Source organism: Canis lupus, chromosome 24 (assembly GCF_048164855.1).
Source record: "Canis lupus baileyi chromosome 24, mCanLup2.hap1, whole genome shotgun sequence".
Taxonomy (NCBI): Eukaryota; Metazoa; Chordata; class Mammalia; order Carnivora; family Canidae; genus Canis; species Canis lupus.
In genome coordinates this window covers 26,690,568-26,712,631 of record NC_132861.1, presented here as the reverse complement: position 1 = coordinate 26,712,631, position 22,064 = coordinate 26,690,568, and the positions used below count along the sequence as shown (strand labels likewise).

Sequence of the window (22,064 nt, the reverse complement as noted above, 5' to 3'; positions counted from 1 at the left end):
TTTCCCCCTAGATGCTTGATATTTTAATGACCCAATGTATGTGATATATAAATATTGCCAAGGGACAAAAATATATTAGGAACATTAATAAAAAAACATTTTATTCTGTGGTTTCCTAACATTTCCTTGAATATATTAATTTGGGATAAGGAAGAGATTGTTCTAGGAAAGAAGATGAAAATATCACATATGTCCCAGCCAAAGCATTAGACCCTATTTTGTAGATTTGAAAAATTACTTCGTTCTTGATAATGGATGGGAAAATAATCCTTTGGCCTCCTCCACTAAAGACCTGGAAATTTTCCTTTAAAAAAAAAAAAAAAAAAGAAAAGCTTAAATATTTCCAAACTTTCTATCTGGCTGCATCTTCTGGAGGTTGAAAACACAAAAACAGAGTGTCAGCAAAGCTATAAATACCTGAGAATAAAAGCATAGCACCAATATGTGTAAACAGAAATTCTGTCCAGACATGCTAGAGATTTAGGCAGAAACTACCAGAATCTAACTGACTTCAATAATTTCAGCCATGTTCATTTTTTCCTTCTTATATAAACCCTTCAATGTTTTGTATTTTTTCTTTTTAAAAGGAATCATGTGGAGATTTTACTCATTCTCCCTAAGCCTACTTAATATCAAACTGACACATGGCTTAAGTGAATAGAATCTTTAATTTACTTTTTTTTTCATAACTGCTATTAGGTAGGGAGGCGATGTTGAATGTCAAGAAAACTCCAAATGGACTTTTTAAAATAAAAAGAAGGTAAATGCCAATATATGCCCTCAGTTTCAGACTCATTACTGTTGTATCATTTTCTTTCCAGTATTGTAAAGACCACCTCCCCCCAAAAAAGCAGGAATTAAGATGTCAAAAGAAAATGTTCACCTGCTAAAAGTCTGAGTTGGAAGGGAGAGGAATTCTTAAATCTAAAAGGGAAAATAAGGGGATCCCTGGGTGGCTCAGCAGTTTAGCGCCTGCCTTCGGCCCAGGGCGTGATCCTGGGGTCCCGGGATAGAGTCCCATGTCAGGCTGCCTGCATGGAGCCTGCTTCTCCCTCTGCCTATGTATCTGCCTCTCTCAGTCTGTGTCTCTCATGAATAAATAAATAAAATCTCAAAAAAATAAAAATAAAGGGAAAATAAGTCATCAAGTAGGAGTTTTGTATCACAGGTTGTTTTTGGTAGTGGTGAATTCTCAAATGTTAGAATAGAACCATGCTTATGCATAGAGGTGAGAAACAAATCAGAGTAAACGCTCACAGAGGCAGTTGCAAGAGTGATGCAGAAGATTAAGTGGCAGACAGTAGGAAGATGTGCCTAGCTGATCCAAAGTTCGGATGCTGAAACCAAGCAAAAGACTTACGTGGTCTCACACAACACAGAGGTCAGGATTGCTTGATACTGCAACACAGTGCTACCGGAACTCAGTTTCTTTTCATCTCTCCAGTCGGCCTCCCTTCTTGGAGATTTCGTCTTAAGGATACTAACAATGTAACTGTATCTTCCAGCCATCACACCCCTACTAAATGATGGAAAAAGACCTCATTCTGATGTAATAATTTCTTTCTGATTTTCTTAAAAGCAACAATTTTTTTTTCAGTAACATCCTGTTCCACCACCACCCGCCCCCTTACCTGGACCCACTCCAGCTGACTGCTCCTCAGGTCTCAGTGGCTAGAAATGGGTCACATGTAGGCCTCCAAACAAGTTACTAGCAAAGAGAATGGGATTTCTGTGACTAGATTAAATTAATCAGTGTCGGGCAGCCCCAGTGGCCCAGCGGTTTAACGCCGCCTTCAGCCCAGGGTGTGATCCTGGAGACCTGGGATCAATTCCCAAGTCCAGCTCCCTGCATGGGGCCTGCTTCTCCCTCTGCCTGTGTCTCTGCCTCTCTCTCTATCTGTGTGTCTCTTATGAATAAATAAATAAATAAATAAATAAATAAATAAATAAATAAAATCTTTAAAAAATTAATCAGTGTCCATACTAAACCTAAGAAGATCACCTTCCCCTACAGAAACAAGTGCAAAACAGACTTTTTATTAGAAATAAAAAAGGACATGAAAGCTGTGTAGAAAATAAAGGGCTTCCCTTATTATATATTCCAAGGTCCAAGAGAATTAAACAGAGCAGATGAATGAAAAATACCTGGATCTGAGAACCATATGCTAAGAAGGGTAAATGAATTTTATATCTAATATTCAGAAAAGAAGAACACTGTATATACAGTTCTCAAAGATGCTTAGATTTGAGGTCAAGTGACAAACACTATGGTAATATGACTTTTTTCATAAAATCTCAGAATGGACAATGAAGTGAAGTTGCAGAGATGTGAGAAGCTCCTCAGCTGGAGGCAAACAAAAGAGAGTCCAGTCAAGACCAGCTTTAAAAAAAAGCAAGCAGCCACTTGAAAAATTTTTGGTGATAGTATTTGCAGAAATCTCCCTGGGTGTCTCCAATAGCCTTAAAACTTGGGACTATGATATATAAATAACGGCTGTGTTGCTTTTCCCATTTATGCCTCTGGATTAGGTATCTGTTATCAGTGGGACCTACCTTGGCTTGGATTACATGAGTAAGCAAAACGGAGGAGAAGGTGGCATCATTATAAACATGTCATCTTTAGCAGGTAAGGACCATGATTACCTCATAATGACTTCCTATTGGTAATTTGGACCACAAAAGTAAATCTACATTGATAATGATTTCCTATTGATAATTTGAGCCATAAAAGTAAATCTTCCAAGTATATTTATTATCAAATCATGTTGGGAATTGAAAATTTGTTTGCTCCATTTCTCCTGGCTCTATGGAATTTTCTGTTGCATAAGATCAGAAGTTTGAAGTATATGTTGATTCCTATTATTTTATTTTATTATTTTTTTTTAAATTTTTTATTGGTGTTCAATTTACTAACATACAGAATAACCCCCAGTGCCCGTCACCCATTCACTCCCACCCCCCGCCCTCCTCCCCTTCTACCACCCCTAGTTCGTTTCCCAGAGTTAGGAGTCTCTATGTTCTGTCTCCCTTTCTGATATTTCCCACACATTTCTTCTCCCTTCCCTTATATTCCCTTTCACTATTATTTATATTCCCCAAATGAATGAGAACATATAATGTTTGTCCTTCTCCGACTGACTTACTTCACTCAGCATAATACCCTCCAGTTCCATCCACGTTGAAGCAAATGGTGGGTATTTGTCATTTCTAATAGCTGAGTAATATTCCATTGTATACATAAACCACATCTTCTTTATCCACTCATCTTTCGTTGGACACCGAGGCTCCTTCCACAGTTTGGCTATCGTGGCCATTGCTGCTATAAACATTGGGGTGCAGGTGTCCCGGCGTTTCACTGCATCTGTATCTTTGGGGTAAATCCCCAATAGTGCAATTGCTGGGTCATAGGGCAGGTCTATTTTTAACTCTTTGAGGAACCTCCACACAGTTTTCCAGAGTGGCTGCACCAGTTCACATTCCCACCAACAGTGTAAGAGGGTTCCCTTTTCTCCGCATCCCGATTCCTATTATTTTAAATGGTGACTTTTAAGCTCTCTTACTGTGGCACTAAGTGATAATGCAAGTGAAAGCATCTTTGACCAAGTAAAGAGTACTAAAACATAGTTAAGGTGTCTCTACTTCCATGTGATTTTAGAAAGAATATATAATTTGAAATATGGCATATATAATAGTTGGGTTCTGTTGTAGGGGAGGCCAGACTTTACCTGGAGTTTCTTAAGGTCTCTGGCTGGGCCCGAGAATTAAATTGACATAAGACAGGTTAATAAGAAAAAAGCTTATAGATTTTTATGTGTACATGAAAGCCCCCACGGGAAAACCAAAACTCAAGAATGGCTAGGCCTAAGCGTTTATAAACAAGGTTGAACAAAGAGAGGTAATTGTGGGGAAGCAACTAAAATATATAGGGAGCCTAAAGGAAGATAAGAGTTATTTTAACAAGGTCTGTACAGATTTCCGTTGGCCTCAAACCCCCATCTCTGGTGATAAGAATGTTTCTTTCCTCCTGGTATAGGAAGGGCATATTTTTTACATGGAAGTTTTATCACCTGCTTTCAGGAGGAAAAGGAAAGGTCAGAGTGCCCTTCTTATACCTGCTGTTTTTCAAGTGCCTTTAGCTTAAAATAATCCTTATGCCAAAGTGACACATTTTGGGGTCACCTATCCTGCTACTCTTCAGTGCTAAATGGCTGTAATAAACAGAAACACGTAGTGGCTTAAATATAGTATAAGCTTATTTGTCATATATCATCAGCCCTGGGCAAGATATTTGTGGTTGGAAGCCTCTTCAATATGCAATCATTTGGAAAACCAGGTTAACAAAAGCTCTTTGACATGGAGCATCCATAGTTTTGCTGGAGGTACTGGGGTGGGGTGGGGTAGGGGACTCTTTTCTCTGTGACATTGAAATAAAGAGAACACTGAGGGGGTGAAGCTGCTTTTCTAAACACCCCCCACCCCAGCTCAGTAATGACAAACCTCACTTCTGTTCATGTTCTGGTATAGAATTTGATCTCATGGCTCACATAATCACAAAAGACTCTGAGAATGTAGCGTAGCTATGTACCTAAGGAAAGAATAGATTCATGTAGATGGCTAACCACCTTTGCCACAACTTGCACCCCAACCTATGTTCTATTCAGGAGAGTAGGATTTAATACCACCGGATACCATGTTACTCAATAGTAGCTATAAATTTTTGGCAGGAACTTTTGGAACAACTTAACCAAATGACTTCTAAAATTCTAGGGGGAAGAAAGATTCACCAATGGTTCTTCAGTAATTCAAATAAATTATGAGGTTTTAAAAGTCCGACCAGTATTGACAGCACGTCTAAACTATGCGGTTCCAAAAGTAGGGAGACCTCCTTACATTATCTGATTTCAGTTCGTGTGGTAATTTCAGAATAGGTGGTCTCCATCCCTCTCCCTGTGCCCCACTTACTAGCTCCAGTTGTACTTCAGAGGTCAGGTTTGGAGGTGCCTGGGACCACAACAGAGGTCTGATTCTCAGCATTGTTCTTTCCCCTTCCTCTGAGAATCATTGTCAGCTGGCCCTTAAGCCTCTGTAAACCTGCCATCAAGGGAGACTTAGAAATCTCCTTCTTTAGAAGTTCTCAAAAAACAGATTATCATCTCAGCTTCTGTGTTGCTTAAAGACAAAATGACAACTCTATAAAGTTATTACAGACTAATTCTATACATTTGGGAGGTAACTTGGTTATTCTGCCTAATGTCACGTCTACTTATAAATTACATTTTCATTCTGAGGACATGGTAAAAGGTGAGAGCATGAGTAATACTTAGATATTTGTCCTAAGAGAGAACCACATTTTAGATTCTGGGAATCTGAAGCCCTAAAGTCAAATTGTCAAGGCTCTATCTGTGCTATTTTGAAATGAAATTATAAAGGAAAAATATGTAATTGATTGGAGAATTAACAGGAAGTATTTGATATTTTAATAAAAATGGAAATGTAGAGAAACCTGGGGTGGTGATCACAAGATAATCCCATGGACTGTGTCTTGAGGCAAAAGGGGGCTAACAAGGCTTTTGGAGATGCTTGAACCCTGTCCAGGGAGCCCCTTGCCCTTCTGTCACTGGAGGCACTTCTTTCTTTCCACACAGGAAGTCTGGCAGGCCTCAGGGTTTGGATCAATTTAGGGCTCTGTGGGAGACATTCTGTACCATAAGGCTTAAAAAAAAAAAAAAAAAATAGGAGGCTTACTTGCCTCAGAGAATGAATAAAGAAATGCAATGTAGTGTACTATGTTTCATCCAATAAAAATACTTAAATGTGTAATAATACTTAACATTCATTGAGCACTTACTGTTTACATGATACTATTTTAAACTCTACATACACATTACCTCATTTCATACAACAACCCCATGATGTAGATTCTATAATCTCCATTTCACAGAGAAGGAAATAAAGGTAGGAGAATTGAAGTATCTTGCACAAGCTTGCACGTCAAGGAACCAGTGAAGCTGGAATTCACATGCAAGCAGCTGGATCCAAGATCTCTTCTGTCTTATCCACTAGGTTGTCTAACTCTTCTGTCCTTGAGAGTGTCAGTTTGTCTCTCCATCCATGGCTACTTTAGCCTACCTGTGAGTAAAAGGAACTGAATTCCTAGAACTCGAATAAGCCAGTGAAACTTGCTAGTTATCTTCAGGCCTTCTGGGCACTGCTTTAATCTCAAGACCACATGACTAAACCTTAGGGGTATCTTAGGCTTTTGCCCCATTTGACACACATAGTAAAGCCCTGAAAACATCTGAGGAGCTTACCAAAGTCACAAGTCAAAACACGTCACTGAGAAGCGCAATTTAAGGATTACAATTAGACGTCCACTTTGCTTTCTTAGCTAAGAGCTTGCTTTATCACCCTCCCCTCCCCTGGGTATTTTTCCTCTTCTTAACCTGTTTTAGAGTCAACATCTGGAACCCTGAGTGGATCTTTCTCAAATCATGCAAATAAAAGAGTGAATAAATATAAATTCAGCGATAAGATCATTTTGGTTTTAAATTACCTTTCTGGCACTTGTGCAATTTAATGATTATCTTAGCATTCCATATTGCTTCTCCACCTCATATTCCTCCCAGCCAGCAGGGTAACTCTATTTATAATGGTTGCCTAGTTTAGCTATATCCATTCTGTTTAATTTGGTGCCTTCATCCTTATGTAGAGAGGTACATTCTCTCTATAATGCCCGACCTCCATACCTGGTACCTTTATACTGTTTCCCTTTTGTCCCTGGCCAATCTGGGCAGGCCCTACCCAACCCTTCCCATCCAGGGCTTTGTCACTAAGGTGCTTCCATTTCACAAAGAGTATTAAAATGTGGTAACTTGTATTCTAGCCTCTCACCTAGAGCTCTTCTTCTTCCCATAATAAGATTAGTTTGATAAGCACTCCGGTTTTGTAATAGTAGAAGAAGGTCAGTGAGAACCTCTCTGGCTTCACACTTTCCTCAGAAATATTACCAGCAAGCTTATATCCTTGAAAGTCATAGCATGTTGGGAGTGGACACATGACCCAAAAAGTCTTTGAGGAGTTATCAGGGTCAGAGTATTTTTTCCCCAGCTTCATTGAGGTATAAATGGCAAAATTTAGGAAAGATATCTCTAATTCTTGCTTCCTCTGTGTTTTCCAAGTGTTTTCCAAACATTCTTTCCATGAGGTTTTTTTTTTTCCTGTGTTCCCTCCTACTGCTCAGTCTGTTAAAGGAATGGCTGTGGCTACTGGTGAACTCCACCAGTCTTTGTTCACAATCTCTTACATGGATTCAGTGGAATCCTTCACTGTCAGTGAGGCCTGAAGTTGAAACACTGGTTTGGGCAGAGAAGTTAATGAGTAATGACCACTGACGCAGACCAAGTATCAAATGCAATTAATAAGTTTAACAAACAGGAGTCAAGTGGAGAGTGATTCCTCCATGTATTGAGGGAAGTTTTTGTGCTCCAGGGGGATGCTCCAAAGTTTTCCTCATCACTGTTGACCACCCAGACTCTTCTCTATGAGTTTTTGTCTATAAACATAATATATAAAGCTGCATTCATTTTGATACATTCATCCTTAACTATTAAAAAAAAAGAAGTTGAGAGGAACAAAAGATGCGAGGGAAATCTGGTTTAATACAATTAATTAAATAGCTGTGCTCTGAGCATAAGACATCCCAGAAGAGTCAAGTGTGCTTCTCATATAGTTAGTTGCCTCAAACAGTGGGAAGGACAAAGTTGTTGTCACAGGAAAAGCAATCTGCCTGCCAGTCTTGCTTCCAACCTGCCTATATACTCAGCTGCTGAGATCTTCGTGTTCACTGGGGGCATTCTCTGTGCCTTTAGCAGAGTCACGCAGGGGCATTCTGTGAGAAATCCCACGAGGGTCTTCTTTACTGAGATTGAAAACAGCAAATAAAAGAACTCACTTTCTGAAAACATTTAGAGTCTCAAGAAAACACTTGAAGAATCATGGATTTTTTTTTAGCATATCTTAGATACCAATCCAGTATCATACTTACTTAACTGTAAGTTTCACCTAAACTAATATAATTATCTTGCCATTTGTGTTAAGGTGGAAGTGCTTCAGTTACAACTTTAAGTAAAAATTCAACTTAATCTAACATATTTTGAGCATGTGCAGAAAAGAAAATGGGGATATGAAAGTAAACAGACAGAATTTCTACCCAGAGAGCTGTGTATCCGTGTCTCTTATCAACATGTCAGAACCAAATAGTTAGCATGCATAGACTTTTAAACACAAATGCAATACTGAATTGCAAGACACTAGGACTCCTGTGTCCTGAAGAGCAGTAGTTGGACTGATATGTCACAGCAGACCAGAGATTTCAGGTGAGTTAAAAGACTGATCACCTTTCAGCTCCAGGCCAAAAGTATAAAGGATCACTTGGTACCACTCTCTGCAAGTGTTCATGTTATAGAGAAGGGGACCTAACATACTTAGCAACTGCCAAGGCATTGTGATAAACTATTAGCTATATGAGTGGCCTAACAAGTTATCTAACATGCATAGAGATTACCTAGAGGTTTTGTTCAGATGTAAATTCTGACTCAGTAGATCTGAGATGGATACTGAAGTTCCGGTGCTGGTCCCTGGACCACACTTTGAGCAGCTAGCCTCTAGTTTTCATGGGGGGATTCATTGAGTTGGTCCTGAAATTCATCTCCATTTCCTCTGATCACAACACCAGAAATGACTGAACTTTTAAGATTGTTGGTGCAACATTAGAAGCAGCTTTCTAAGAATTAATAAAGTTAATTTTTGACAAACAAAATTACCTTCCTGGAAGGAGTTTTTGTTAATAGAAGATGGGGCTTTAGGAATCCTTATATGACTTCTTACGTCATGTCGTACTTTAAAACATGATTTGGGGGTACGTGGGTGTCTCAGCCAGTTAAGCATCCAATTCTTGATTTCAGCTCAGGTCATGATCTCAGAGTCCCGAGATGGAGCCCCACGCAGGGCTCTGTGCTCAGCAGGGAGTCTGCTTGAGAGTCTCTCCGTTTCCCTTCTGTCCTCCCCCTACTGGCTCGCTCATTCTCTCTCTCTAAAATCAATGAATCAATCAGTCTTTAAAATTAATTAATTAATTAATGAAACGTGACTTATTAATGGCAAGCATGATACCGAAGGGAAAAAGCTGCATCAGATAAGGTGTTCGTTATGTGGAAAATCACATAATGAGGAAGTGTCCCCATTACTTTACTCAGCTTTCTGCATGAACATAGATAAACAGATTGTCACCAGTTCTCCCTTTGCCCTTTATCTTAGAGAAGTTGATGGTTAAAAACAGAAAGACGAGTAGATGATTTCCTTTTTGATTATAAACAAAAGGTGAGGGGTTCAGATAACCACTTTTTGGCACAGCTGTTCAGCTACAGTTTATCATGCAAAGATTGGTATTCTTAGATTCTCCACTTATTTTCCTAAGTTGAATTTCTTTAGCACTTCTGTGTAATCTGTTTCACATGCCTTCGTTCCATTTAAAAGAAAACATGTTTGGGGATCCAGTATGATTGCCCTGTCCGAGCAGATTTCATTTTTTTGCACAAAATCTTTTTGAGTTTTTTACCTTCCATGAGTTGTAGAGATTCAAGCTATCTGTTGCAAATATGGGCAGAATGAATATTAAAGATCGAAGAACTAATGTGGAAATGGAAATTGTATTTTTCTAAATGACTTCCTTGTACTGTAATTGCATATGTAATTTTCAGGCATTTAAATTTTTCTTTGTAATTATCTCATCAGTCAGTGGCTATTTGGTGTTATTATCCTGAATGGTGGTAGAAAATATTTCTCTATTTTGTGGGTAGAATTTCTCCTTCTCTTAGATTTTTTCCTAAATCTATTGTTACAATAAACATAAACCTATAATTCATTAGATGTTAAATTTTGGAGAGAGCCACTTTGGGATTCTATAAATGAACTTGTATCATGCTGGGTCTAGAGTTTTAGAGAGGAAAATTTTAGAGAGTTTAGAGATAGAGAGTTTTAGAGATAAAAACTCTATTCTTAACTTTTAATGTAACATATCCATTTTTAAGCACAAATAAATTTCTCGCAATACTAAACAAAATGTCATTTCTTTAGAGATCGATGTCTCATTGCCACAATCCGTTGTTTTGTTGTTGTTCTTAAATCCTTTAACATGAATACCCTGTAAATATAGGTATTAATTTGCAAGATGTTAAAAACCCGAATTCATTCCAGCAACTGGTCCTATAGTCCTAATATTGACAAAACTCCCTTCAAGTCAGTTGACAGGCACAGATCTAGCAGTTCAACCAGTGATGTTCTAGCCTCCCCCTGCACCAGGGGACCTCCCATTAGTCTGACACATTACAATAGACTATATTTTAAAGACTACTTCATTTCATCATACCTTATACTTGACAGGTACTAAACACATGGAACTTAAATATAAGTATTCTATAAATCCTCTCGAACTAGGATTCACAGCAGCCCACAGCTTGCCAGGGTTCAGAAACCAAACCGAGTTAGGACACTGGTCCAGATTTGTGCCATTTTAGTTAAAATGTACATTTTCATAAAAAAGATATAATGTGGATAAATAAGTCTATAAAACTAGATTTGGGGATATTTCATCTTAAGGAAAAATGTTTCTATAAAATAATAACAGATAGTAGTGTTTATTATATTTCAGGCACTACTTTAAGTATTTTATGTGAATTAGCTCATTCAAGGCTCAGCAACTACTGTGACTGCTCTAGTTCACAGAAGAAAAATACCTCGATAGGCAGTGCCTACTCCTTCAAAGGTCACATAGCTCACTGCAGTGGATTCAAAATTTGAACTCGGCCAGCCTGGCCCCCAGAGTCCGTGCTATAGTCTCCCTTGACAAGTTTGATTAAAAGGATGTTTTTGAATGTTTAAATAGTTTAAGAAAGTGTTGATCACAAGATCTGTGCAATTGGTGGGGTGAAATGAAAGCCCAAGTAGAGTGTGTTGTGCAGCAAGTGGGAGGCAAGGAGAGTAGAGACAATGAGTAGAGTAATTCCCTTCAGTACTTTTTGTTGTCAAGAGATATGGAAGGGTAGCTGAAGGAAAATGTGAGACCAAAGGTGCTACCTTAAGACAAGTGATATTGAGACATGTTCATATCTCAAGGTGACCACTGTAGACTTCTTAGAATACTATCTTTAATTTCCAGGACATGGTGCTTAACTTGTTTTTTTCATACCTCCACTGGTTCTTTCTTCTTAGTCTCTTTTGTTTGGTCATCATCTTCTACCAGAGATGGCTGCCATGTATAGTTGTGCAGGTTGTAAACTGCAGGAATTTGAGGGAGGGGCCCAATTTATACTGCCATGTTAATGGTGTTTCCAGATTCATAACATACACACTCTGCACAATTCTGTGTACTAACCCTGATTCCCAGCCTCAGGATACATTTTTATTTCAAATATTTAGGAACAATATATATTAATGTTGTGGGGCTAAGGTAAGTAATAGAACTACGGTTAACCAAAACTGAAGCTAATCCACGACAGCAGTAACATTATGTATAAAAAGAAAAGTGGGTCTTGAGATCCAGTGGAAAATGCTGGGTTTCTGAGATATTTCAGAATATAAAATCATTGTTAAAAAGAAAAACAAAAGCCTTAAGAAAAAGACTTTCTCTCCCCATTTAGCCTCCTTTTCACAATAGCAAACTGAGGTACAGATAGTAAATTTCTACCCAGACTCAGTCTGTAGAGAAACTGGGAGGAAAGCACTGCAGATCACTAACCCCTATCTGTTTGACTCATAAGAAGCAACAGTTAAAATCTGTATGTATGGAAAGATAAAAAAATCTCTAAGTTAACTATGACTTGCTAAGTAATTGACAAAAAGAATTCTCTTAATTTGTAATACAAAAGTGGAAACAGTCCTGATATCTATCAACAGGTGAATGTATATGCAACTTATGGATATATTCTTACAATGGAATACTATTTAGAAAAAAAGGGGGGGGAATGAGTTATTGATACATACTACTACATAGATAAATCTCATAATAACTATCCCAAGTGAAAGAAATCAGACCAAAAGAGTTTACAATATATGATTACATTTGTATAAACTTCTAGAAAAGGCAAACTGCAGTGACACAAAGCAGATCAGTGGTTGCCTACAGGGAGGGGAGAGGCAGAAGGAAAGGATGACAAAGGGGCAAGAGGAGACTTTGAGATGATGGATGTGTTCATTATCTTGATTGTGGTCATGGTTTCGTGGGTATATACATATGTCAGAACTTACCAAACTGTACTCTTTAAATATATATAGTTTATTGTGTGTCCGTTATACCTCAATAAAGCTGTAAAAAAATAAGAAAGGACACAATTTCTGAATGTCTGATACTGATTTATACAGCCTTTGATCTAATGTCAGAAAGTGAAAGCAATGCACAAGTAAACATTCTGCAGGATAGCAGTGAAAATGTCGTTATAATGTCAAAAGATTCATAAAACCAAGTGCCACTTTAAAAATGCAAACAAATTTTTCATATTCTGGTCACATTTACAGTTGTTCCTGTAGAGGAGAGTATATGTTTTGTGCTTGCTTCTTAAATGGAACCAACCCAGCACCATTTGATTTATTTCACTTCTGTGACACTTTGAACCAGCTGGGGTTCAGAAGTTCAGAGCCTTCATACAAGTAACAAAAATTCATTCCAAATTCATCTTTGACAACATTTATGAACAGTGTCCTTGTGCTTTTTGTTTCTGTGGCTGTGTCAGCTTATCTCTGATTGAGGTTCATTCTGCATTTCCTGCAGTCAGTGAACACTATCCTCCAACCAACTGCCTTTGTCTCATAAACATTTAAGGAGAGACAAAGCAACAACTAGCTTAGAAGAACAAGCAGCAGCGATGCCTGGCTCCACCTCCTTATTTGCTTTATCCCAAACCCCTAACACACCTGTGTACCCTGTGTAGGCATCATAAATTCCTGTTGACTGACAGTGATGAACTCAATTAACTTACACATTTTACTTAACCTAAGAGAAAACAACAAAACAATAACAAGAAGAGAGCCACAGTACTTTGAGATCACTGGGTGGACACACTATGCGTGATCTACCATCCTCAGGGATTTAAACTGCTCTTGAGCAAACATACTTTATAAATTGAGACCTGGCAGGCACCCAGGGAGTGGTTAAGGTCTGCATTTATTGTTGAACTTTGGCACAACACGCTCAACTGATTGGTGGTGCTCTGGGACTAGTTAGCTGGGTGGAGATGAACATGTCTCAGCAGAATAATTTAGTATTATTAGCATGACATTTGATATTAATAACATTATAGCAATCAGAGATCACTGTTTCTTGACTCAGAAATCACAAATTTAAAATATGTTAAAATGAGTTAATGGAGGAAATTTGTTAAAAACTGAAATATACAAATGGCTCTAGTTTAAGGTATCATTGTTGATTAGAGAATTGACAATTATGAGAAATAAACTTGAGAGTAACAGTTCAGCGAAAGGTTTTTCCTGTTGTTTCTTTTGGGGGTTTGGGCTAGGAGGTAGGGGAGAAAACATGCTCTATGTGCTACAATACTACTATTTTTGCAGGCCATGCAAATTGTTGCATGGAATACAATTGTACATTCGAATAGATTCTATTGTATATATGTGGAAAATTAAACCAATTCTAAAATTGCTTGAATTCTGTTAGAGTACATAATTACGAAATGAAATAAAATAGGATCATACATTTTTATTTCTGGTCTTTACTTTTTTGAATTTCTAGTTTTCTTTAAGTCATGGACAAGAAGATCTAGGCATCTACTACAGATCAAAATCAAAAGACGTTTTCTTGGATGCTTTAAAGGGATCATTCAGTATGATTGGTGATGGGGAAATGCACACTAATTTATAATTTATAGCAAAGTCAAATAATCTCCAAATCTCATTTAAGAAATTTACACTTCAGCCATTTGGAAGCCTTACAAAATGTAGAATATACACTTTTAAAAATCCAAACAAAAACTGAAAATTGATGGTAACATTGGATTTAAAGGTGATTCTCTTTATGTTCCAGATTACATTTACTTTTCTTGCCAGAAGGTCAGGGGGACAGAAGGACTTACATATCACTCTTGACTTCATTTCTAGGCTGTAACTTATATACTGGTCAATTCTGGCCAGTATTGTAGAGATCACAGAAGGAAAATTGTCCAGTAATTATTTTAGTGTGTTTTGTAGAATAAGCTTCTAATAGAACAGAAACAAATTATTCAATTGCATAGCAATTATTGGATTTTGTCTGCTTATTTTCTTAGTGAAATTGTTGAAATTTTTTGTTTGTTTCAGGGCTCATGCCTGTGGCACAACAGCCTGTGTATTGTGCTTCAAAGCATGGCATAATTGGATTCACACGTTCAGCAGCGGTGAGGAGATCACAACCACAATATCCCTTTTTTTTTCTTTCTGTCTATATATGAAACATGAGTTCTATAACATAGAGGGGAATAAATTCAGAAATCAGCACCTCTGGATTAAGAGAGAAAAATAAATTATCCTCTAATCTTTATTATAAAAGATGGTTTTCAGGGATCCCTGGGTGGCGCAGCGGTTTGGCGCCTGCCTTTGGCCCAGGGCGCGATCCTGGAGACCCGGGATTGAATCCCACATCAGGCTCCTGGTGCATGGATCCTGCTTCTCCCTCTGCCTATGTCTCTGCCTCTCTCTCTTTCTCTCTCTGTGACTATCATAAATAAATTTTAAAAATTAAAAAAAAATAAAAGATGGTTTTCAGATCACATCAAGGAACAAATGAAGAAGAGATCTTTTAAAAATGATGTTGGTTCCTAAACACAGATGTGTGTTGAAAAATATCCTAAGGGGCAGCCTGGGTGGCTTAGTGGTTTAGTGCTGCCTTCAGCCCAGGGCCTGATCCTGGAGACCCGGCATCGAGTCCCATGTCGGGCTCCCTGCATGGAGCTTGCTTCTCCCTCTGCCTGTCTCTCTCTCTCAATCTCTCTCTCTCTCTCTCTCTCTCTGTGTGTGTGTGTTTCATGAATAAATAAATAAAATCCTTAGAAAAGAAAAATATCCTAAGGGGGGAAAATGGGAAGATACTACCTATATTTTATAATTGACTCCAAATTTAAAAATTATTAACTTTAGGCCTACTTAAGTAGAATATGTAGTGTGCTCTAGATATTACTTATCACTGGAGATAGGAAAAAAAGGAGAGCACAGAGGGACGGGACAGGAATTTACTGGAGAGAGTAGTCAAGGATGACGCCTCCATGGGGCCTAGGGTGAGAAGTGTACAGAGTGAAGAAAAATATTTTGGGCCTAATTGACTGCATGCACTGATGGCATGACATGAAAGTGCTTGTCTTTTCATAATAACTGAAAAGAGGCAGTTTGAATGGAACCTGAAGAGCAAGGGGAAAGTAAGAAGCAGGGCCCAGACAAAAACCCCAGCTTATTAATCACAGTGATGAGCTGAGATTACTTTTTTTAAAAAAAAATTTTATTTATTTATTCATGAGAGACACAGAGAGAGAAACAGAGACATAGGCAGAGGGAGGAGCAGGCTCCCTGTGGGGAGCCTGGTGCAGGACTTGATCCCAGGACGCCAGAAACACACGACCTTAGCTGAAGGCAGACACTCAACCACTTAGCCATCCGGGTGGCCCGTGAGATGAGATTTATTCTAACTGCAGCCATCATGAGTGGGTCATTTATGCCAAGGAATGACAAGATCAGATTTCCATTTTCAGAAGACCATTCTGGCTACTGTTTAGAGACTGTATTAGAACGAATGTAGAAGAGGATACAATAGTTGGGGGGATCTCTGCAATGATTAGTCTAAGTAAGGCAAAGAGAGGGACCAGACAGAGACAGACAGGGAAGAGATGGGGGTAGAGAAAGTAGATGTCTGAATGGTAGATATTCAGTCAAAAGAAAGATAAGCAGCTCTCATGCTCACAATTCAAATTGATTTGGAAATTTTTATTTACTTTGCGGAGACTTGATCATTAATTCAACTTTTAATGAATGCATAAAGCTATTACAAAAGAAGGTAAATCTTAAGTACCAGAAATTTCCTATTTACAATGACAAGAGTGAAAATCTGTACAGTCAATTCTCACTATTTGTGGTAGGTAGTTCTATAAACTCACTTGCAAATACTGCATTAGAGAATACTGAACTGTTGCTCCTCGGGGAGAAACAGAGTTTAGTTCCTTTGAGCCTCTGGTCACAGCATTTTGACCGATCAATCCATACATAGCCTAGTCTTATGTATCTTTCTGTGTAAAGACATCTTATATAATATGTACTGTGTCTAATATGTATTGTATTAACATGACCAACAGCATTTATACCTCATGACAGCTTGAAACTTATCTAACACCTGAATTTTCTCTGTAAGGCACATCACAGCCTTCTCACTCTTAGGAGGAACATTGGACAGCACTTTACCATCATGGTTGGGAGGCATTTTAAATAGCAAAGTCATCAAAAAATGTCACAAAAATAGGAAAAACATAGACTAAATGTATCACAAAGAGGATATTTGTTTATAGCATAAGAGCTGAAACAAAAGCATCTTTTTTATTTTAGCTGGAATTTGCTCTGTGTCCAAAATTGACCCCAAAAGCTCCATGACTGTTGATTTTGGTGGTTACAAATAAACTTTCACAAGTAAGTGGGGTCCAAAAATAATTAACTACATTTTGTCTTAAAAATAATTCAAATAAAATCAATAGTTTGAAAGTTAAGCCAAAGAATGTTAATCTGAAATACTTAAATTGCCTTCCACGTAGTACATATTATCAAGAGTATCTATAGCATCAATCAGAGTCTAACTTTCCACCAACAGTATTTTTTAAAGAAATATATTTTTTTTGTTATGCAATCCTAATCTTTGAAACCAAACTTGAGATATTAATTCCGAGCCTCGGTTTTTTGCAGTTAGGTTCCTGCAGAGTTCAATAGATAAGAGTAGCTTAGATAATCAAGTATTTTCAGGAGCTTCCCAGTAATACTGATTTTGAAAGAATGAATTAGCTGAGGCTTTCAGGTATTAATTTAACACTTTAAGTATGTGATCTTTTACTTTCTGCTACCAGTCAACCTTAACACTGTCATTGTTAGATAGCTAGTATTTTTCACATCATGGTCTTTGGAATGGCTTTAATTATCAGTGTGTCCCATGGTATATATTTACAAAGCAACTGAAGCCTGTAACCTTCTACTTCTCATCCGCAGATGGCAGCGAATCTCATGAACAGTGGTGTTAGACTGAATGCCATTTGCCCAGGCTTTGTTAATACACCCATCCTTGAATCCATTGAGAAAGAAGAAAACATGGGACAATACATAGAATATAAGGATCATATCAAGGATATGATGAAGTTCTATGGAATTTTGGAGTAAGTAAAACTATACCTATCTTCCTTTATATGATGGAACAAAGTATTGTCTAGACATAAACAATAAAAAGGGAAAAAATAACCCTTTAAATTTGAGAAACTAATTTGGCAAACTCTCTAAAAGAAATTTTTTTTCTGGATTTCCAAACAGAATGTGTTTACACATTATGAATTTCGAGATACAGATCATAATGCCTTCAGTCATAATCATATTTTTTTTAATGTTCATGTTTAGTTGCCTTTGGAAGTAATGATATCTTATTTGACTGAATTCCAAGCAATATTCACATTTACCTTTTGTGAAATTTCATATGGTCCCCTAGTTTCAACCATTTTATAAGAAACAGTTGACAGACACACATGTTTGATGGACAGTGTCTGAATTCAAGCAGTTGGTTTCATAGCACAGAGTCATAATTGTCATGTCGAAGGAATCAGACCACCTGGGATCAAATCCCGCCTTTACCATTTATCTGTCAACTTCTGGGTACTTCAGTTTTCTCTTGTGTAAAATAGAAAGTCCGAGAATGCATTGATTCATGAAAGGTTCTTAAACCAGCAACAGATAAATACGAGACATTCTTATCAGTAATTCTTCACATATCTACTTTAATACCATTTTTATCTGATAAGTCTAATATCTACTTTAGGATAAAGATGAGAAGATAATCATTTTCTCAAAGTAAACAATAAATATAAATTCATAAATTCTTCCTGTCAGAATGACAGAGATAGGGCATGGAAATCTACTACTCAATTTATCATATAATTTAGTTGATATCTAACTGACTAAAATATGGAGGTAGCAATAGCTTCATGACAGATATTTCCCTATTACATGTTAAAGGTAGTAGATTTTTCAAAAGCAATTCAGAGTGTAGTGATAATTATGCCTCATATTTAGTTTAAAAACAATGTTCCCTTTATTTTTAGCCCATCAATGATTGCCAGTGGGTTAATAACACTCATTGAAGATGATGCTTTGAATGGCGCTATTATGAAGATCACAACTTCTAAGGGAATTCATTTTCAAGACTATGAAACAACTCCATTTCATGCAAAAACTCAGTGAACATCTTCTATATGGGCCGTAACTGAAAACAAGAACAAATGACTTCCATTAGACCATTTCTTCATCGAATATAACTTTTTAAATGAAATGTTATTGTCTGAAGCTTTCTTTCATGCGTTTGAGATTAACTTTATCTCTAAATGATTAGTTAGGTATTTGGATGAAAAAGATCAGGAACTCTCAAAGATAGGATGTGAACCAAAGTTAACTTTTGATTTTTATATAAGTCTATAAGTAATGACTTATAAAAGTCTATATAAGTAATGATTAAAACAAAGGATATTCGAGGAATATTCTGCCTTTCAGAAAATGTATTTAAATTTGTGGTACATGAATATTAATGTTTTTCAGAATATCATTTTAAAGGAGATACTTGAAATGTTATTTAAGTCAAACCTGATGTAAAAATCTCATTTTGTTTTTATGTTCTCACTAGTAAAAAAGAGAAGCTACCTGCAATGGCAAATTTTTAGTAACAATAACTTTTACTTATATACCACTTTTCAGCTGAACATTTCAGCTCTTTAAAGATGTGACATACTTAGGGGCCAGTAGTTAGGAAATAAAGTACAGTATGACTATATCCCAAATGAAAAATCTGATATATGGGAAAATGACAAAGTAATTGGCTGAGATATTGATCCAAGTTCAGCCTCCCATCTAGGGAAACCATTTCTTTCCTATTTGCTTACTTTAAGAAATTTAATTTTCTCCAGCAAGCTCAGGAATGACATTTTTAACACTTATAGCAAAAGTAATAGTTAGTGCTTCTACAATATTATATTTAAGATTGCCTCATTTAGAAAAAAATAGAAATGTAATATTTTTCAGGTTATTTCATTTATACCCGTTTCCACAGTGCCTACTTTTTAATAAAACTCTTCTTTCATTTTAATCTCCAGAACTTATTTAGTGTTATATGTATAGCTTTCGAGGAGAAGAAACCAATTTTGTCAGAGCCTTGATCGTTAATATTTTTTTGTGCTCAAAGTCACAATAACAAGAGATAAAGGTAGCTGTGATGTTTTTGCTGTTTTCCCTGTCAAGTATTTTAACATATGATCAGTAAATGCAACTGCTTTGGGTATCATTATTTGCAAGCAATAATTAATGCCAGTAATAGTGAAAGCACAAGATTTCCAAATCAACCATTTTCTTAGGGAATACTATATATGCGATTCACTCTGCCTGCTAAGTTCAGAGCTCCCAGCTTGGAGCAAATTCCGTCCATGTGAGAGATGGATGGGGGTTTTCTAGAGACACTGGAATGTTGTCATGTCTTGCTCTGTTTTAATTCTGCCGTAGAGAATATTGCCTTCACTTTTAAAGAGTAATTTTAATATGAATAACTCTTGTCCAGAGTTTCACATAATGCACTTGAAAAAACAACCAGAAATGAAAATCCAGGACTGTCTGATAGAGAAAAGTGGGAATAATGCACAAACTTGTTCACACATTGTGGCAGTAACTAGTCAGTGAATAATAATACAGGCATGGGGAGTATTACTTCCTTATTTTCCTACTGTAATGTTCCACTAGAGCTAAAACTTTTCATTTATGGATAATTTTTTTGTACTGGCAGTCATCAATATACTTTGTGTATTGAGTTGAATGTTTTTCAAATCAGTGAAATCTGCAGACATTTAAAATCAGATACTGAGTAGAACTGAAAAAAATGAGGTATGTTGGAAAAGTTCATTTTATATTAAAATGTATCTGCTATAAATAGCTTTAAATAAACCTGTATAATGTTATATGATATCTCTGTATACTGGTTGGGGAAAAATAACATTAAATTTGGGGGAATGGAAAGCCTTAGTTTCTTTAATTGTATTTTTTCAGTGAAAATCCTAATGTAAATAATATGCATTTTTTAAAATGCACATTTCTTAATAAATGGGTTCCCAGAACAGCAAAGCTAAAAGTATGTGGACACTGAAAAAAGAGTAAGACTTGATAATGGTATTGAATGTCCAACAAACAATTTTCATATCAAAATAATTTTAGTTGCTTGTTGTGTTGTGCCACTTAAAATATAAATGATTATGTGATGATTTCTGTCTAGTTTTTTTTTCTCTCTGTTCATAAATTTAGGATGCTGAAGAAGTCTGAAAATGTAAATTTTTAAATAAAGTTCAAGTCATTTCACATACTAAGTATCATTCAAAGGGTAGCTTCTTTCTTACATTTGAATTTCGAAAGGCAAAAATCCTCATGCACACAAGAAGGTGACTGGCTTCAGTGCAGGGTGGCAAATGCTGGCACCAGTCTTCCAGCTCTTTCCCCTTGTTCGCTTCCCTCCTATAGGGCAGCTCTGTCCATATGGTGACTTCAGGGTTGACAGCCTGATTTTCACCAGCTTTCAGTCTGACAAAGAAGAACTTGTTTCTGACTGCAGAGCTCCTTGGCCTTGCTTCAGTTACGTACTGAGTCCTGAGATAGTCCTTCGGGTCAGAGAGGTGATCATGTGGCTTGACCAGAACCAGATGACATGTCTCCCCCAGAGACAGAGAAGAAAGAGCAGTGGAGGGCAGGAGAGGTGGGCGGGAGATTGACCTGAACCCTCTGGATTAAGACAGGGAGAGGAATACTTTCAAGACGAAAATTATGCTGCCGTTCCCAGAAAGTGGGCGAACATGACAAGCTAAGAAAACAATAGTCATTATAGAGGAAGATGGAGTGAACAAGGATTCGTTTTGTCTTAATCTCTTGGATAAATTTTCAAAGACTTTTATGATTCCTATAACATACCTAGAACCTTGTTTTTAACACTCCATGTACCACATTGGCTAGGATATGATGAAAGAGGAGAAAGTGAATAGAAAATAGAGCAGTTACCTCCTGCATATGTAATTGTACTCTTTCTCAATCTATGACCTTTATTATTGTGAATCACAGTATGGTTCAAAAAGGTTCAGGGGCACCTGGGTGGCTCAGTAGTTGAGCATCTGCCTTTAGCTCAGGTCGTGATCCTGGGTCCTGGGATCAAGTCCCACATCAGGCTCCCTATGGGGAGCCTGCTTCTCCCTTTGCCTATATCTCTGCCTCTATCTCTGTGTCTCTCATGAATAAATAAATAAAATCTTTATTAAAAAGTTTCAAAAGCTACTTGTTTTAATATTGACTGCAATTATTACCTCTAGAGTTTATTTTTGAATTTCTGACTATGCTACCATTTTAATCTTATGGTTCCATTTAAATGTTTTAGCACCCTTCTAATTCCTCTTACTAAAATTTCATCAACAATGTATGGTTACACTACATTTTAACAGAACTTTTTTTTTTTTTTTTGAGAGGAAGAGAGAGAGAGAGCACAAGCAGGGAGAGGGGCAAAGGGAGAGGAAGAGGGAGAAGTAGACTCTCCAGTGAGCACAATGCAGGGCTCGATCCCAGGACCCTGAGATCATGACCTGGGTTGAAATCAGATACTCCACCAACTGAGCCACCCAGGTGCCCCTTGAAGATAATTTTTTAAGTTGAACTTTAAACCATTAAAATATCTTTTTTGCTCTTAGTTTTTAGGTAACATCTCACACATAAACTCTCTCACTCAA

General features: G+C 37.1%; 1 protein-coding gene across 1 annotated transcript in view; it reads left to right on the top strand.

The window, feature by feature from the left end:
• Positions 1–20,666, top strand: part of HPGD (15-hydroxyprostaglandin dehydrogenase) — a 30,597-nt gene extending 9,931 nt beyond the window's left edge. The window contains exons 4-7 of the mRNA XM_072796030.1: positions 2,530–2,626; positions 14,362–14,438; positions 17,275–17,438; positions 18,372–20,666. Coding sequence (XP_072652131.1) covers positions 2,530–2,626; positions 14,362–14,438; positions 17,275–17,438; positions 18,372–18,510 — 477 coding nt within the window. The 3' untranslated portion in view covers positions 18,511–20,666. The remainder of the gene's footprint in view (positions 1–2,529; positions 2,627–14,361; positions 14,439–17,274; positions 17,439–18,371) is intronic.
• The last annotated feature ends 1,398 nt before the right edge of the window (positions 20,667–22,064 follow it).